Source organism: Mercurialis annua, linkage group LG7 (genome assembly GCF_937616625.2).
Source record: "Mercurialis annua linkage group LG7, ddMerAnnu1.2, whole genome shotgun sequence".
NCBI lineage: Eukaryota > Viridiplantae > Streptophyta > Magnoliopsida > Malpighiales > Euphorbiaceae > Mercurialis > Mercurialis annua.
The window spans coordinates 527,727-545,700 of NC_065576.1; the positions used below are offsets into that span (position 1 = coordinate 527,727).

Consider the following 17,974-nt stretch of genomic DNA (forward strand, 5'->3'; position numbering starts at 1 on the left):
ATTTTCAAAATACAGGGGTCTAAATATAGGAATTTAATATTAGCTGAAAAAGGAACATGTTGCATCATCATTCCAAATCATACCATGCTGTCCACTCTGCTTTGTTAATGGTATAATTTCTCCATTCTTTTAATGCTAATAATGCACTTCAATTATACCCTTTTTCCATTATTCATCATTCTTTACTGCTACCAACTTACTATTATCTTCCCTTCACATTAAAATACTTAATTTACCTTAAACATCAAACATTCAAACTTAATACACTACTCATAGGAATTAAGTGTTTGTAAAATGCCCTTTTGGCAAACCAACAATGCTGCTACCTCTACTTCCACCTCGTCTTCTTCATCATCTACAACTACTTCTTCCAGTTCTATGAGTAGTAACAGTAGTATTAATGGCACCCAACAAACTCACTTGACTACTCATGAGGTTGTAGGAGAAAGATCCTCACTTTTTTCTACTACCAATACGATGTCTCTTGTCGCCAAGTCTTTATTGCCTACTCGAAGAAAACTCAGGCTCGATCCTCCTAACAAACTATATTTTCCTTGTAAGCCTCATTATCCTATAAATGTTTCATCTTTTAGTAGCTTTAGTTCTTACTGGCATGTGTTTGATTGATGTTCTAGATTGAGTTTCATCTGTCCATACATGATTCTTTTATGTCTGCTTATATACTTGAACTGCTAATTTTAAGCAATGTTCTTGGATCGTAAAGATTTGTGCTTTCACTGATTTTGATAAACTTGGTAGCTTTCAATGCTTGTTCAAGAACTTGTATGGGGTTTATTTTAAATGGATATCAATATAAACAACTTGGCAAATTTATCTTCAGTTCTTGAGAGACTTGCATTTCATTTCCTTGATGTTATTTTACCAATTTTTCATTTAAAATGCTAGATCTTGTGTTATTGCTGCTCACTAGTTAATTAAGTTTTGTTAAAATTATTGATTGATTATTAGGTGGAAGTGTTAGTTGTTAATGGGTTAGAGTGCAAGAACTAAAATGACTAGAACTAACCATTTGGGTGGTTGGCTAATCATTTGGATGGTTGCCCCCCCGTTGTTCTTTGTATTTTAGCAATGTGGGATATCTTAACAAGTTTTATTTCATTGTTATGTGATTTGTTTCACAATTCTACTGTTTTGAAGATGAACCTGGTAAACAAGTGAGGAGCGCCATTGGCATAAAAAACATCTCAAAATCTCATGTTGCTTTCAAGGTGGGATATGTTGTCAATTCATTTTCTCCGCTCATTGATTATTGCTCAACCTTTATTTTTCACATTCCTCATAATGATATATATATTATAGTTTTGTAGGCATTTGTTTAATACTACTTGTTGAATAGCAAGTGTGATGGCACGTTAGAAAAGTACGAATAAAATGTGAAACACGTAAGTGGAAAAGACTTACTAATTCATTATCATAGAATTTTGGGTTGAATGTCGTATTTTTCCATGATTGTGGTTTCTTTTATGGGCCCATGAATGTGTTTTCCCTATACATTGCAATTCTTCTAGTTACAACACTACCTAACTTGGCAGTAGGGAAGAATACTAGTGAAGAGCTAAAAATTATGGGAAATAATACAATAAGTAATTGAGAAATCTTTTGTTTTGTTTTACTTACTTGACTGTGAATTTAGATGCCTGCAATTTTCCTATATTTTGTGTCTTGATGTATTGATATAGTTTAAGTTGTTAATGGCACAAGATATATGATGTTAGTTGTATCTTATAACTGGTTGTAGTTCCAAACAACTGCACCAAAGAGCTGTTACATGCGACCTCCTGGAGGAATACTTGGTCCCGGTGAAAGTATTATTGCAACTGGTAATTCACCATCTTCACATTATCACACTCTTTAGTTCTTTAATTGTCCCCATATGCAAAGAATTATAAGTTTTGGTATTAGAGAGTTTGTTTGTTAATAATGAGTTGATCATTGACAGTGTTCAAATTTGTGGAGCCTCCTGAGAACAATGAGAGAGCATTGGATCAGAAGAGCAGAGTGAAGTTCAAGATAATGAGCTTAAAAGTGAAAGGAGAAATGGAATATGTGCCTGAAATGGTATGCATTTGTTTTCAAGTCATGATTTGCAATAGCGGAATAGTGTATATATAGGAAAATGCTAAACAATTGCACAGTTTGATGAGCAGAAAGAGCAAGTCACAGTGGAGCAAATATCGCGGGTCATTTTCGTTGATCCAGAAAGCGATAACCCTGTAAGTAAGTAGGAAGAATAAATGTCTATAAGTAGAATTGAATTGAATGATGAAATGTTGATTTGTTGTTTTAAGGCACTAGAGAAAGTAAAGCGACAATTGGCTGAAGCTGAAGCAGAGCTTGAGGCACGCAAAAAGCCTCCTGAAGCCAGTGTTGTGGGAGAAGAGGGTGTCATTGATGAATGGGTGAGATATATATATATCTACATAAATAAATTTATTACTAGAAGTAGAACTATATCACGTTTGACACATATATCACATTCTTTAAAACTTGTCAGTTTGATTTAACATTTTTTTCGAGCTTTACCAAATATGTATAAAACTCGTTTGTAGCATGATCAATCTCACATCGTGGAACGTCTACATGTACTGTACATAGAATAATACAACATCGCACTACGTTAGGTCATCTTCAAACAAATCATGAATGTACTTGTCAAAGTTTGGAAAAATATTAGACCAAATGATTTAATAATTAGGATACATATGACCGATGAGCTATGAATATTTGTAGATAAATTCATTTTGCAATTAGGGATTGTATCATTTTGCTGATATTTTTATATTTTTGGTATTGCTAGAAAGAGAGAAGGGTGAGATACCTGGCCAGACAGCAGATTCAAGTGGACTCTCTGTAAAAAGAAGAAAAAGTTGATGTGTTTTTGAGAAAGTTTTGATTAAAGTGTTGTTGTATGTTTTAGATTTGGATTTGGATTTGGATTTGGTGTTATGCTCCACTGCTAGTAAGTAAATTAATAATAACACTCGAGTTGTGTGATTATATTAATATTAATATTAAAAGGTATGTTGTGTTTGAGCTGTGAGATTCATCTTTTCTTTGCAATCTCCTAACATTGCTTTACCTTAAACATTTGTTTAATATAGAAAACAATAAAGAAAGATTATCTGTTAAACAATTAGATATTGATAGCAACTTGTTTAACTTTTGTTAGTGAGGGCTAAATAATTAATTTAATGTCAATTATTGTCATTTACACTACTTTATCTTCTAATATTATGGGAAGAAAAAAGACAACACTTTGCAAGTGGGTGATATGCGACATTTCTGAAGGGAATATGGTAATGATGCCAACTTGGATGAATGGAACCAATACATTGCATGCCACGTTGGCATTGGCAGATGCTACCTTAAAAATTTTATGTATCAAATTAAAAAAAAATCGTATACTATATTTTTAGCATATCAAATATATGAGTGATGTATTATTTTCTATAGCGCAATAAAAATGTAACGTAAATTAAACTTTTATTTTTTTAACTAAAGAGGACAATTTTAGATTTAAAATGTATTTTAAAGAATAGTTTTGGGTAGGTAAATATTAGTAATTCTGATTCACTGAAACATTAAAAAAAAGCCCACATCCACACACGTGAGGCCCATGTCCGGTCCCAGAAAATGGAAAGCTTACTCCCAATTCGTTTGTCAACACGTGTCTCCATCAAAGGGACCACCTGCGGAAAAAGACATAACTGTCCCCACAGGATGGGTGAGAGATATAAAAAGACAGCTTGGTGGGCCCTAGTGGTCCATTTTTTGAGGTGGTATTGGTTAAGTTGGATGAGTCATCGATAGAAACTAAAGATAAGGTTGCCACCTGTTCCCTTCACCTGCGACACTATTTACTCGCCACATCATCTCATCTCATCTTCTCATATTTCTTTTCAAAAATCATTATTGCTCATCTTCTTTCACTATTAAAACTAAAAGAGCAAAAGTTCATTAACCTCAAACTTTTAGCACTTCAACACTATTTGAGGCTTTTGTTATGTGTTATACTCCCTCCGTCTCAATAGAATTGTTCACTTTGCCTTTATCACACAGTTTAAGAAAAGCAATTATTATTTATGGGTTTTGTAAATTTTTTCTTACTTTCCTTATCATACCCCTATTTAATATAGGATCCACTTGCAATTCACTCATTAGTTTATTTTAAATAGGGGTAATATAAAAAAATTAAGTGTAAATGTTAGTTACTTTTTGAAAGTGGATAAGAGTTTTGGGACAAAAAAATTTCTCAAAGTGGACAACTCTATCGGGACGGAGGGAGTATTATTTTTATTTTTATTTTGATTTAATTATAATTAAACAGCAAATTTTCTATTTTATAACATTAAAAATTGAAGTCTAAAAGTAAAACACAATAAAATCATCTCCGACAATACGTGTTCATTTATCACTGAGTTCTTTTAGTTTAATATAATTTATATTTTCATTTATTTACTCAAAGACATTTTTATTTAATTCATACCTATAATTATTTATAAAATTTAGACTTTTTTTTAAATAGCACCTATAGTATAAAGATAATTAGTACTAGTAGCTCTATAATTATAATAAATAATATTAACGTGATATGATTATCTTTTGATAATTAAAAAGAAAAAAATATTAAACACCATAACTAAACAGTTTGCTAATATATTTCATCAAAAAAAATATCATTTTGAGATATAATTCGTTGATATTCATTTGATGCGTTTAAGTACACTTATATGGCAATATGAGACCATATCGGAAGCTTAGTAAGTGATTAATTTCTCGGGAGAGGAGAGATTGGGGTTTTTGTACACAAACAATGAAGACAAAATAACCTTATTTTATCCTCTAAAAATACCATTTTACCCATTTTTTGTTTTTCTTACAAAACCGCCCCTCCCCGTCTATAAATATATGCACTCTGCTCCTCATTTTCCTCCACAAAGCAACTCTTCTTATCAACTTCTTTAACATAATTGTGCGAGTTGGAGCGAACCAATTATGAGTTATTTGAACCGAGTTTGCATGGCGGCTAGTGTGGCGGTGGTGCAAGGCCATCCTGATCAAGGTTGGAAGTCAAGCCTTAAGTCTTTACAGCACGGCAAGAGAAGGCTTATGTCTGCCGGAGATGTGTCGGATCTGCGGCCTCTCTCCGGTGTATTCGGATCGGATCGTAATAGCGGAGTTCCTGCTGATAACAGCGGAAAACAAAACGATGAGTCTTTCCGACGAGTCATGTACCTTAATTGCTGGGGCCAGGGCTAGAAAAGATTAAATCAAAAGAGACTGGCCTATCAGGCAGATGGCGATCGTTTAGCTCTCAAAAAGAATTGAGCTTTGGGATGAAAAGAGGTGAGTTAACTCCGCGTTGACCGAGTCGGACGGACGAGTTTACTCTTCCGAGTACATTAGAATTGGTCTCTCATCTGCTGTTCTTTTGTAAATAGAGAGAACAAATTGTAAATTTGTACAAATGAAATGAAAATCTGAGAACTGAGAAAATCCTTCTTCTATGTCCAAAGTACTAACTTGCCTTTTTTTTTATTTCTTCAATTCACCAATTTCATATCCTTATTATTCAATTCCTCGGCATATGTGATTCAATTTGTGTGTTGCCATTTAATTATTAGTTACACTCATTTTGGAGAAAGAAAATGTTGATTTGAACCTTCCTATAAATGGAAACTAAAAGAAATCCCTATCGACAAGAAAAAAGAGTGAATCCTTTTTTTCGTAAAAAAATGGGCAAGGTATAATAAATAAAAAAAAACGAACTTAACTAGATATTTTTATCATGAAATCAATAGATATTTTGAGCAGACATGAGTGAAGTATCACCAGCCAAGTGTTCGCTCCACTCTAATTTATTGACCTTGTCGGCCTGTAATTTGGGTCGCGCCAAATGAACAGAAAAGTGTACCATCCAAATAATAGAGACGATCAACTAACTGTTCCAACATTAATATCTGAACATCAATGTTTCTTAAGTTGTCTTCTCATGATCTCCAATGGTCAGGCTAGAAAGATGTCCAGTAAGTTCTAATCATGGATTGCATTTCAACTTGTCTATTGCCATTTTCTTTTGTTTTACATAGATTGTTGGATTCAGAGGTGTTAATTCAATCGCAGAATGCAATTCAGTATACAGGGCACAAGGGTAATACTTTTACCAATGTATGAATAAATAAATATCGATTAAAGGACGACAAATCAAAACCTTATGCTAATTACATTGGAAGGAGGCCAATTGGCAACTCAAAGAAGGCCAATTGGTAAATACACGCATAGGGAGCCTTGTTACCGATCGCCATGATAGAGACGAAGATAAATTACAGACACAAGCAAGCATTTGCTCAACAAATAAAGTATAATTACACTGGTAAAGAAAGTGTCCGCTGGCTTCCGAGGTTATGTGATTTTATCTCCCATGAGCTCACCTGATGTGCTTCCTCAGGGAGAATAAAGGGTAAGGAGATCTCGTTGATCATCAGTTCCCCGCAAAATGGACATTCACTGGCTATCGCGTCATCCAGTTGTGCACGGAGCTGATATCATCAACACAAAATCCGTTATAAATCACTCCAAGACAGAAAAAGAATGAAAACGAATCTTCTTTCCACAAATAATAGCAAACTACTCTACATTGACATTGATACTGCAAATTTGGCTGATTAGAATACCTTATCTACAGGGGTTGTGCTAGCAATGGATTCTTCATTTATGCCGCTCTTCGAGATCCCAGCTCCCTCACCAAGTAAAGTAAGTTGCTTCTGCAGATCAAGTATATGTTCTGCCTGCATCATGCGAAAAATCAGAGGGAACAAGTTTAGATCAATACTAAGTAGTAGCACTCAAATACTGGAAGATAACTACAGATCTTTGAAATCAACGAGACAAGATTTGTTTCCATGATGTAAGCTGATTAGGAAGTTTTAACATACTTTTGCGACAAGCCAAGTAGCCATCTGTTGTTTTTACTCAGTATTCTTATTCAAAAAGCAAGGGAAAAATATATTCAGAAACGAGAGCTCAATTTAACAGCAGCTAATGTAATTCGTGCAACATGCAGATGAGCCATTTTTGTCTCCTTTTTTAAACTAAACCTTTTCAAAAAAACCATCACAAGAATTGTGCTCTCCTCCGAAATCACATTTGAGCTAAGGTATTTTTTATTGCACAGTCGATCATAACTAGAAACTAGAAAGTAGCTTCCAGAAAATACCAGACTTACCTGAGTTTCAGTAGTACAGCGTGTGACATGGGCAATCAAGCATTGAGCATGGAACGCATGTCCACATGGAAATACATAGAATGGAGCCATCGGTCCTACTGATGTATAGCCTCGTGAGCGATAGTCCCCACCCATGACCAAGATTTTCCTCTTACAAGCCTGATAATAAAATTTATAAGACAGAAATTTTCCATTCGAATCTTCAGAAAAACAATTTCAGATACTAACAATTTCAACTAAAAGAGAGCACATTTAAGAAAAAAATAAATAAAAGCGAGGTTTGATGAAGATGTGTGTTCTGAATTTCCAGTCATTCTAGCAACCTTTTTGAGTTTTTATAAGATTTCAGAAAGCAATTTTTTGAAGGAAAAATAACACTAGGGAATATTTAAATGTGCTGCTGTCAGACTCGCCAAGTCAATGGACCTATGAGTGAATAGCAAATGTGCCTGGCATAACTAATAGTTGGTTCAGCTTCACTAGGAGCATATGATGGATAAGGTGACTGAGAATATAAAACTAAAAACAGTTCCAGTGAAACTTGCGACCTGTCAAGAGCAACTAGAAATCAGGAAAACCATACCCCACATTCCTCATCACGATCAATGACAGCATATCTCTGAGCAAGTGCACTAATGTCATTTCTTATCTTGTCTGCGCCATGTGTGGCATCATTCATTTCTTGTTTTAGTTGTTCAATTTGCCTGTTGTAATCCTCCAGTGATGAGCAAATAGCCTCCTACATGGAAAGGAGAAAGTCAAATGCTAATAGCTGCTCAAGATAACATATAAGACAACAAAGATAATCAAAGTAAATTACATAGCTTCTGATTAACTTATACCCTACTCCAAAAGGTAAAATCAACATACTCGTATTCCACCCATAGTTAGACCGTTTAAAATAGTAAATATGTGGTGCTAAACGAATGGTAATTTAGTCAAAGTAATATGGCTATTTAATCAGAAGGCCAGCACAGAATTTATTAGTTGCCACAAGACACAAACATTACTCAAAGCATAGATAGAAGATCTAACCTTGAAGTCATCAATGAGGGCAAAGTCTGGGAAGAATGGTAATATATCTTCAATCTTTAAAAGGCCATCAGTTTCCTTGAGAAATGCTATTGCCTTCCGTATGTTCTCCCTTTTAGTACCCTTTTCCTGTTTGATAACATGTTTGGCGACCATGAGCCAAAGCTTCTTCCTCAAGTCTTCATCATCTTCAACCTTGTCAGCTTCAGCCATAGCAAGCTCAGGATCCACCTAGTGCACCATGAGGAAAGGCCAATTTAGAGTTTGGAAACGTAAAAAGATTGGGTTTCTTGGTAAGATCTTTATTGACTCTAACAATTTTGTTAAAATGCATGCTTTTAAAAGTGAATGTGCAGCTCCTTAAGAAAAAATGTTCATCCTATTTTATAAGATTCCATGCCTAAAACATTATGCTGATAAAAAAATGTATTGTTATGTAAATTTCACTTGACATGAAATCTCTAAATGGCAGGTAGAACACGACATTAACTTTTATCATTCATAAGTAGTCGAGTTTTACTTTGTGAATGTTTTCTTTCTGTTGTCTAACCAAATGCTTCTTACAGTTTGCAACCAAAATAGCAAAAGCCCAAAGGAAAAGAGAGAAAAAAGAAAGTAGAGCAAACTAACCAAATGGAACATAAGGAAAAAAAATTGAATATCCAAATGTAATGCACTTAAAAATATTACCTGAAGAGCAAGAGCAACAGCCTCTTCGTGCATGAACATCATGCTGTATATATGAACACAAGCACGCATTCGCTTTTCCTTGAGGCAAAGACGCAAAGCATACTTGGGATCATAGAAGAAATCAGGGCCACTTTCTCTTCCTTTCCCAAACTTGCACTGTAGGAAACGCAGAAGAGAGCCATCGTCTTCCTGGCCATAAATGAAGAAAGAAAATTGTCATGAAGACTTCATATTATTAGCATTCCGTATCATTTGGGACCAAAAATAGGTGTTCTGATTTCTCACAGCATAAATCACATAGATAAAATAACATTTCTGAGAACAAGCAACCTGCTTAGCATATAAAGACAGAAGCAAATTGTGAATTCCAGGATCTTCATTATGCAAACGATGAACACAAAATTCCAAATATTTGATGACTTCATGGGTTTCATTCCTGCATTTTAAATCAGAATTCAAAATAATATTCCAGTCCGTATCATACTACAGAGCTAAACAAGGAACATCACTTCCAAAGATTATAGGAACTTCTACTGGCTCATCTATTGATTAACAATCATTCATTCCAGATGAGTGAGATGCAACTGAAATTGAAGACTTAAAAACTTTTAAAAGAAACTGTGTATTTATAGAATTTTAAATAATATTGATTCAATTAAGTAGGTAGATAAATGAGCATCTCTATAACTGATTGGAGCACTCTCCAGCACCATTTTCCAGTTTAAATACGAGTCATAAGCTTCATTTCTATACCTGAAATTGTGAAGCACATAGATCTCGTAAAGAGAATCCATCTCAAAAAACGCCACTACTAGCAAAAGTTTTTTGGAAATGTAATCCTAGCACAAGATTGAACACATTGTCCGGCACCATTTCTAATTTTTATTATGAGTGGGAGCTATATTACTACAAGCACCCCATCCCATCTTAATGCCTATGCATCACATGGCATACACATAATACAAACTCATTTTGAAGGAGCATAAAAGAATAAAAAAATTCCACATTACTTTGCATGAGGTTCACTTGAATAGCGCATCATTGCAGGAATCAGTTTCCTTGGTTGTAGATTCTTCGTGGCCATCCATGATTCCACAGTTTCATATGCATCAAGCGCAATAAGGTCTGGGGCAAATTTGTACTGCAATTTCAAACAGCCATTAATTACCTTCCACTATTATTCCACTGAAGATGTAATATACTCTTATTGTCCAAGTTTTTGCAAATGCGAAATCGACCATATTCTAATTAATGAACTCAAGTTGGGAATGGGACCTGAAGATCAACAGGAACAGCAGGTTTTTGAAGAACTTCCAAAGCCTTCTTCGCTTCTCCTTGCTGAACATAGAGACCGTCCATCCACAAAAAGAAAAACAAAGATTAGAGACATACAAGAATATTGCTACTAGAAAGTCAATACAGAGAAAATAAGACATCGGAATCCAGTCTTGAAATATTAATCTTTTTAAAAGAGAGCCAATGACTATCAAATGGGTAACCCAAAACCAGCACCCACTTATCCATTCATTGTTAGCAGTAGGAATAATTATGTGTCTAAACAAAAGCCATAGTATCGAAAAATAGTCGGTTATTCTTATTTTGAAGCCTCTTTCTGTAATTCATCTTGTTTGCTGAAAATATCAAACCAATTGAACAAGTGAAGAAGGAGGACCAAAAATTTAACTTCAAATTAAAATTGGTGAGAAGATTTCACAAAAAAATGGCAGTAACTTTATGTTTTAAAAAACACGAAACAGATAAGGTTCCATGAAAAAGAACATTTCAAAATAAAATGAGATATTTCAGATGTCCGACATATTTAACAAAACAAAAACACCAATTTGGTTGGATAGACTGAAATTCAAAAATTAGTATTCAATGGCATCATTGACCTAAACAAAAGAAGAAAAAGGTTGTTAAAGGACCTGTATGTAGTGGTGAATTACGATCTCATACTGCTCCTTCAGGCTAGCAAAATATACCAATTCTTCAACTCTACCAAAGCTGCAGAAAATACATAAAACTCTAAACAGCCATTCTTTCAACAGACAGTGAAGAGAAAATGATGAAAGAGAAGATCAGGTATGCTGTTTAAATGTAGTGAGTTTATTGGCACTTAAGATGTTTTGACTCGAATAAATCTATGTAATGAAGGAACAGTTCATCCACCATGCAAAGAAATGAGGAAATAATTATTGATGCCAGACAAAAGCCTGTTTATCACATACATAATGTATGCTAAGTAAAGAAAAGATCCAGTATTGAAAAGTGTCATATTACCATGAAACATCTAAAAAAATACAGTACATTTATAATACTTCTTACTGTTGGGTTTGACAAGCATAAAATTTATAACTTTGAAACGAAATTTCCAAAACCATAAATGTAAAGAAAAGAAAGTAGATAAAAATGCTTGCCAAATTTCTTCTACTTCTCAGTTCAAAATACATTTCTTCTGCCAACAGCTAATTAAACTCCAGTCTCTAATCAGATTCTCAAATAAAAATCAAAAGATAAAAACAAAACCAGCATGTTGGTTTTCCCTGAAGACAACCAAAACCCATACATTTCAATAAACCTCACAACTGTGAAGTCCTCTATCCCTTCCAATCAAAGACAAAAATGAAACCATTACAATGTTCAAAGTTCGCTATGCTACCCAATAGGGATCCAGATTCGTGAAGTGTAGAGACAAACATTATAGTGACATGTTCAATGGCTATGGCTAACAATTTACAGCAGAAACTCCTGAAATATAACATTATGAATTGGCAGATGACTTATGGAGCAAGAACTTGTAGTATGATTACCTCTCCAATAGTCTCATCGTGGTTGCTTCATCCAAGACATCCTTGCTGTCGCAAAGGAAAGCACGAAACTCTTGAATAATTGATTGGTACTCAGAGCTATGATTCTCTGAAGCATTATCTTCTTCCAAAAGTACACGATTTATCTAAACATAATTAAAATATAAAATCAAGTGCCAGTTTTATGACTCTTAAGGATAAACTATAGTGGCAGATAAATTCTGCATCAAATATAAAATGCCTTTAAAACAGTACCAAGCTAAATCCCCATATTAGAATGCAGCAACTCAAGTTTTCAATATACCATATATAAAATATCAGAGAGTAGAACTTGTGCAGCAAGTACATAACAATGTAATATATATATATATATATATATATATATATATCCAAAAGTTGTTTTGATGCTTTGGCGCTAGTTCTTTTGCTTAGGATGCAGAACACTGCTCGGTAAGAACATGTTCTGAATGTGATTTCAAAGCTATGAAATGCCTAGTTATATACAAAGTTCTACAAACATCACGCAAACAATAAAGCCCCTATTCTCAACAAAGCAACTATCTTCTTTTAAAATTTAAATGTTGTGGACATACAAGTGGAAATATGAGATTTTGTAGGGAAAACAAAAGGTTGCATAATGATTCTATAATGACCAGTGTGGTCGGATTCATCAAATCAAACATATGCATATGCATATGCCCCTATTCTTCCACTAAGATCAATGAGTTCTATAATGCCTTTTATCACACCAAAGGATAGCGTGAAGCAAGTTTATATAGTCAGATTTCATTGAGACTAATGCATGGAAAGAAAAAACATAAGTTACAAAACCTTGTCCAAGTATAATTCAGTTGCCCATGTAGAAATCATTGTTATTTGGCACTTATCATCCTTCGTTAAGTTGTCAAGCTTCCGCAACAAGAATGTTTTCAATGCGTCCTGCACGTAAGCAAACCAGCCAAGAATGTTTTATTATGCCTCCCAAGTCTCAACTTCCAAAAGACAACATTTCAGTTGATTTATATCTACGCATAATGCAATCCCCACTCATCTATTGTGTATTAATGATTCATATCATTCTTCACATGCATCAACTTTTTCGTCAAGCGCCTATCTCTGCTCAAATTTCATTAGTTAGAGCTTAGAACCCAAAAACCATGCATCGGATTGTGCATGCAAGTTCTCATAATAAGCATGGCCAAATATGTGAACAAGATCCACGATGTCGAATTTTGAAGTTAATAGCCAAGTAATGATAATACTACAGGGACTTGCATATTGAATTAACATCCTGGTCAAACTCTATTATTAGCAAGACGTACACTTACCTGCCCTCACCCTCCTTTCAAAAAATAAAAAAAGGGAAAGAGAAAAAAAAATGATCATGAAATATTTTATAAGCAGAAATGGTTCATCAAATAAGAATTTCTATAATATGCAAATTATGCTGGAAAAGGTAATTATACTGTGAATCTGCCATTACCTGTTCACTTGCACTAATAAACTTCAAAGTGATTTCCTCAAATGACAATATGTAGTTTACCTGCATAACACCTTAAGTCAGTTAAGTTAGTCTAAATAAAAAAGGGAGGTGAGACTGTCAACGGGCTTCAAATTCTGAATTTTATGGAAGCCACTTCAATTGCCAGTACCAACCCTCATCATTGTATTTGACATGGCTGCATGTGTTTATAATACTAGCTCAAATCTGCAATGACTCTTATGATAGAGAGCAGGTTCATACTTAAATGCTTCTTGGTTCATGTATAAAGTGTCATCTAACCATAGCAAAATGAACCATTTGAAAGATTATTGTTTTTATCAACGCCTTTTACCAGTACAAAAATTAACTCCAAGGGACCACAATTGAGGATGTGATCATGCTACATGGCAAACAAGATAGGAACGAGTTTACTCGTACATATGAAATTGCACAATCCGCATTTAGAAAGAATTCATTGACATCAGGTTACATGAAAAATATGATGAGAACATATATACAGAACCAGATACACTACAAAAAGAGAACTTACTTTTGCATAAAAAGATGCCGCTCGCTGGAAATCCCTGGATGCAAATGCAGCATCTGCCTGCATAAGAAATAACTCCAAATATAAAGCAATCACATTAAAGAGAATTCTCTCAACTTTCTTCTACTAGAGGCATTTATAGTCGCACAAATAATACTTTTGCTAAGATATAGACAAGAATACTCGATATTTAAAACAAAACAACCTTCATTTTACTTGTAATGTGGTTTTCCCAAAATTACCTGCAATAGATATACTTGGTCTCTCTGGAGTGGGTCACGGCAATTTGCTAAAGCTGCAGCATATTCTTTCATGTCTAGATACACCTTCCACATGTCCCGGCCTTCGTCATTAACAGACACCTGTAATATGTTCATTCCAAAACGATGAACGCAAATATTTCTTTATTTTCCAATAGTAACAAAAATGGAAAAAATGGTGTTATTATCGGGTATAAACCTGGTATATAGAATTTTGGTCATACGCATAAAACAAGCCAGCAGTGGCATCACTACATAATCCAATAATATCCCTTGAAACTGATTCTGATGCTCGATCAAACTGAAGCTCCTCTATAATTTGCTCACTGATTCTGTTTACAACCTACAGAAGAATTTAACTTGCGGATCAATTTTAAAGGCTTAAAGATAGATTACTGAATAACACAGGTATCCATGGCAAATGTAAAAGGATCCTAATGTGAAAAGCATGAATTCTCAGTCAGTTCGAACAATAAACTTAAGTGGAAAAGGATGCGAATTAGAAGCGTAATGGCTAGAATTTTAATAAAAACAGTAATACAGACTTAACAAAACCCCTTATCGGGATGCATAAATAAAGAAGCTGGAATGACATAGGGTCAACTAATCATGACCGCTTATTGCAACACACCTTAACCTTATTTCTGATGAGAAGCAAAAAATGGAATTCAGACACCGCCATTGAAGTTGGTTTAATTGTCTCAGCACTCTCGCTTAATTTTGAATAGTCCAGAAGAGCCTTGTTCTCCACAAAATTTTCATCTCCAGTTGAATAACTACCAGAACCAATAAATACTTGTAAGAGAAAATTTTATGTAACAGAACAAACTGCAAATATCAACAAAATTGACTAATTTGTTCCAAACTGTGAACCATAAAATCATACCAGAAACAGAAGAATTATCAATAACTAAAGAATATACATTGCCCATACAGAGAGAAAAGACTGACAGATCCAGGAATATCTAGAGGATTAATTGTTATGTCACTATACTAGAAGAAAGAGTAAGAAATGTTGGTCTATACCTGTTCTGTGCTCCAAAATTTAGACCTCCATGATATATGCCTGCTCCAGAAAGCCATGCAAAATGCACCGCTCTTCTTTGCTTGATAAAGAAATGCAGCTCACTGAAAGCTTATTAATAAATGGAAGGACTGTTAAGGTGAGATAGTTCATGAAACTTGTAAATAGAATAAAAGTGCTTGCCTGTTTGGTATTTCTCCAGGCAGTTCCATAAAATGCACTGCACGTTCCAAATAACTAGCAAAAACCGTCTAGTGATAAAGCAAATAAATTAGCATGGAATTAAAGTTACATAACATAGAATACACATACCAGGAATTAACATACCTCCAGGGATCCAATCCCAGTGAATGAATAAAGTCGGGTAGGAGTAACAACCATCACATAATATCTTGTTCCAGTGCTTAAGTTAGCTGTTTCCATCTGCACATACAGTAAACATTAACGATTGCATGCAAGCCAAATTTGTTCTTTTTCTCAAATAATTTCATGATATTGACCTGCAAATCCATAAACGGTTGAGGAAGTTCCCTTAATTGAAAGAGAAATTTAACATATTTCTCTCTTTTATCCTTCTCATCAACAGCAACCTCATGAAGCTGTCCATTATCCGTCCCTAAGATAATTTCTTTCGTCGAAGCTGCATTTCAACGTAAAACTAACAATCATCTCATAATCTGCATTAGTCAACATAAAAATTAAAAAACAAAAAACACTACCTTCAGTAATCAATTGCCTATTCCAAGCAACAGCATTAACAACAAGACCTTTCAAATTAGTCAGAGCACGAGGCTTATTCCATTTAGCATGTGTATAATAAGTCTCAGCACCCGCACTCCCGACCACTGTCGCAATACAGTGACAGCCTCCTGGATCAACAAACACTCTGTGTACACTTTGCTCTCCTCCTCTTCCCGCCGTTAGATCAATTTCTTTGAATTTTAATTCACACACAAAATTGTACATAATTAGAGACCTAATTCAGTGAAATTTTAACAAAAATAGCTGACAGGTTAGGTTTTTGCATTACCGTAAGAATCTCCGACGCCGAAGTCGTGTCGAATTACCCATCCTTTACTAGTTCCGATTACAATTACGTCGTTGCCAGCTGTCATACATGTAATCACTCCCCTCCCTTTCGCTGCGTATCTTTCCAGAAGATCCACCGTGAACAACTGCCTCCCCTGATCCATCTTTTCAGTTTTACCTGATCGGAATTAGTTTTTGAGATCGCCGGGAAAGTGTTTATATACGACTACCAAACCATTGGTTAGTAGTAGTTAGTTAATCCAATTTTGCTTTTACGACGTCGTTTTGAATGTCTGAGTCTGATATGAAAACTCATCGTTTCGAGTAGGACTTGAGTAACAATTTGCACCCTTAATTTGTAAGAAATAATTAATTAGCTCATATTTTAATTTTATAGTCAATTTAGTCCTAACTTTATTTTTTTTTTAATCAAATTACTGCTTTGTTACACCTGATTTGACATGTGTTTCTCATCTCTGATAAGAATAATTATGTTAAAATGGGAAAATTGATTAAAAAACCAAGTTTATACTAAATTGACCATAAACTTAATTATGTGCTAATTGATCATTATTTGCAAGTTGAGAGGGCAGACTATCATTTAGGGAAGTTTAGGTATTTACTCCAAAAATAAAAATATTTACATTTTATACCTCAACACGGAAAAGTTATAAGAAAATACCTCATCTTTTTTCCAGATTTATGTTTTTACTCTCGGTATTAAAATATTTATGATTTTACTCCGTTATCATCTGGTTATCATAAACACTTATGTAGTTTATTTTTTTCGTAGGTTATCATACAATTATCATAACCTTATCATACTTCATTATCATCTAATTATCATACTGCAGTGTTATGATAACGACATGATAATGTAGTGATACTGACATGATAATCAGACATTGTTTTATCATAACATAATCATAGATATTATCACAACATTATCATCTAGTTACCATAAATATTATCATCTCGGTATCATATGATAATATTATGATAACGACATGATAATATTATGATAACGATATGATAATCAAATATTATTTTCTCCAGAAAATCATTTTTTTCTTGCAGTGTTATGATAACAACATGATAATATAGTGATACTCATAGGATAATCAGACGTTATCTTTTAAAAAAAATCATTTTTTCTGCAGTGTTATGATAATATTATGATAATGCAGTGATACTCATATGATAATCAGATGCTATTTTTTGTGCATAAAATCGTTTTTTTCAATCATAAAATCGTTTTCATGCAGATTTTTAGATCTAGAATTGAGAAAATCAAAGAATAATTTATTTAGATATAAAAGTTAATATAAATCGTAATAATCACCACGAATTTAAGAAAAACTAAAATCAAATATGAAAAGAACGGCGGAGCGACGGTTGAGTGATGGCGGAGCGACGACGACCGATGAAGGAACGACGAAGAAGAAGAGAAGAAATAAAGAAGAAGAAAAAAGAAGAAGAAGAAGAAGAAAAATGGCGAAGAAAAGCCAAACAGAAAAGAAAAGAAGAAGAAGAAAAAGAAGAAAGAGAAGAGAGGAGAGAGGAGAGAGAAAAGAAAGAGAGAAAAAAGAAAATAATGACAGTTGTCATTTGAGAGTAAAAAAATTATGACTAGAGTAAAATAATAATAAAAGTTAGGTATAATTATAATATAAATATCTATTAGAGTAAAAAAATAAAAACAATAAAAGGGTGAGGTATTTTCTTTATCTTTTTTTTATTGAGGTAGGAAATCTAATTATTTTTAAAAATGGAGTATTTATCCTAATTTACCCTATCATTTAAGTCTTTCGAGTAGTATAAGATATTATGGGCCGTTTATAGACCAATACGCTCCT

General features: G+C 33.9%; 3 protein-coding genes across 4 annotated transcripts; 2 read left to right on the forward strand and 1 right to left on the reverse strand.

Annotated features, from left to right (window-relative positions):
• Positions 1 to 118: 118 nt before the first annotated feature.
• On the forward strand, positions 119 to 3,061 carry LOC126654478 (vesicle-associated protein 4-2-like). Of its 2 annotated transcripts, none has more exons than XM_050348345.2 (7): positions 119 to 556; positions 1,159 to 1,229; positions 1,760 to 1,841; positions 1,961 to 2,079; positions 2,169 to 2,234; positions 2,310 to 2,420; positions 2,819 to 3,061. In XM_050348345.2, exons 1-7 carry the CDS (start codon positions 295 to 297, stop codon positions 2,873 to 2,875), a joined length of 768 nt encoding a protein of 255 aa, XP_050204302.1. In that variant the 5' UTR covers positions 119 to 294; the 3' UTR covers positions 2,876 to 3,061. The 2 variants fall into 2 exon arrangements, with proteins under 2 accessions (XP_050204302.1, XP_050204301.1); XM_050348344.2 differs by having other exon boundaries at positions 127 to 556; positions 2,157 to 2,234.
• A 1,877-nt stretch (positions 3,062 to 4,938) lies between these two features.
• LOC126655192 (uncharacterized) lies at positions 4,939 to 5,528 on the forward strand. The gene has a single exon (XM_050349231.2). The coding sequence runs from the start codon at positions 5,017 to 5,019 to the stop codon at positions 5,278 to 5,280; it is 264 nt and encodes an 87-aa protein (XP_050205188.1). The 5' UTR covers positions 4,939 to 5,016; the 3' UTR covers positions 5,281 to 5,528.
• Positions 5,529 to 6,158: 630 nt separating this feature from the next.
• Positions 6,159 to 16,362, reverse strand: LOC126655190 (vacuolar sorting protein 18). The gene is made up of 23 exons (XM_050349229.2): positions 16,120 to 16,362; positions 15,809 to 16,021; positions 15,590 to 15,729; positions 15,417 to 15,512; positions 15,273 to 15,340; positions 15,092 to 15,193; positions 14,697 to 14,841; positions 14,265 to 14,408; positions 14,048 to 14,167; positions 13,809 to 13,865; positions 13,259 to 13,318; positions 12,607 to 12,714; positions 11,779 to 11,921; positions 10,894 to 10,972; positions 10,244 to 10,306; positions 9,979 to 10,109; positions 9,299 to 9,404; positions 8,969 to 9,157; positions 8,282 to 8,509; positions 7,830 to 7,985; positions 7,247 to 7,405; positions 6,696 to 6,809; positions 6,159 to 6,560 (listed from the first exon to the last, which is right to left on the reverse strand). The coding sequence occupies exons 1-23, from the start codon at positions 16,280 to 16,282 to the stop codon at positions 6,387 to 6,389; spliced, it is 2,958 nt and encodes a 985-aa protein (XP_050205186.1). The 5' UTR covers positions 16,283 to 16,362; the 3' UTR covers positions 6,159 to 6,386.
• Positions 16,363 to 17,974: the final 1,612 nt, after the last annotated feature.

Excerpts from the sequence above, each read along its gene's own strand:
- LOC126655192 (XM_050349231.2), top strand. The coding sequence starts at position 5,017 with ATGAGTTATTTGAACCGAGTTTGCATGGCGGCTAGTGTGGCGGTGGTG.
- LOC126654478 (XM_050348344.2), top strand. The coding sequence starts at position 295 with ATGCCCTTTTGGCAAACCAACAATGCTGCTACCTCTACTTCCACCTCG. Across the intron at positions 1,230-1,759 it reads AATCTCATGTTGCTTTCAAG|TTCCAAACAACTGCACCAAA; the intron begins GTGGGATATGTT and ends AACTGGTTGTAG. Across the intron at positions 2,421-2,818 it reads AGGGTGTCATTGATGAATGG|AAAGAGAGAAGGGTGAGATA; the intron begins GTGAGATATATA and ends TGGTATTGCTAG.
- LOC126655190 (XM_050349229.2), bottom strand. The coding sequence starts at position 16,282 with ATGGATCAGGGGAGGCAGTTGTTCACGGTGGATCTTCTGGAAAGATAC. Across the intron at positions 15,513-15,589 it reads AACCGTTTATGGATTTGCAG|ATGGAAACAGCTAACTTAAG; the intron begins GTCAATATCATG and ends CTGTATGTGCAG. Across the intron at positions 13,866-14,047 it reads ACCAAGTATATCTATTGCAG|GCAGATGCTGCATTTGCATC; the intron begins GTAATTTTGGGA and ends TTTCTTATGCAG.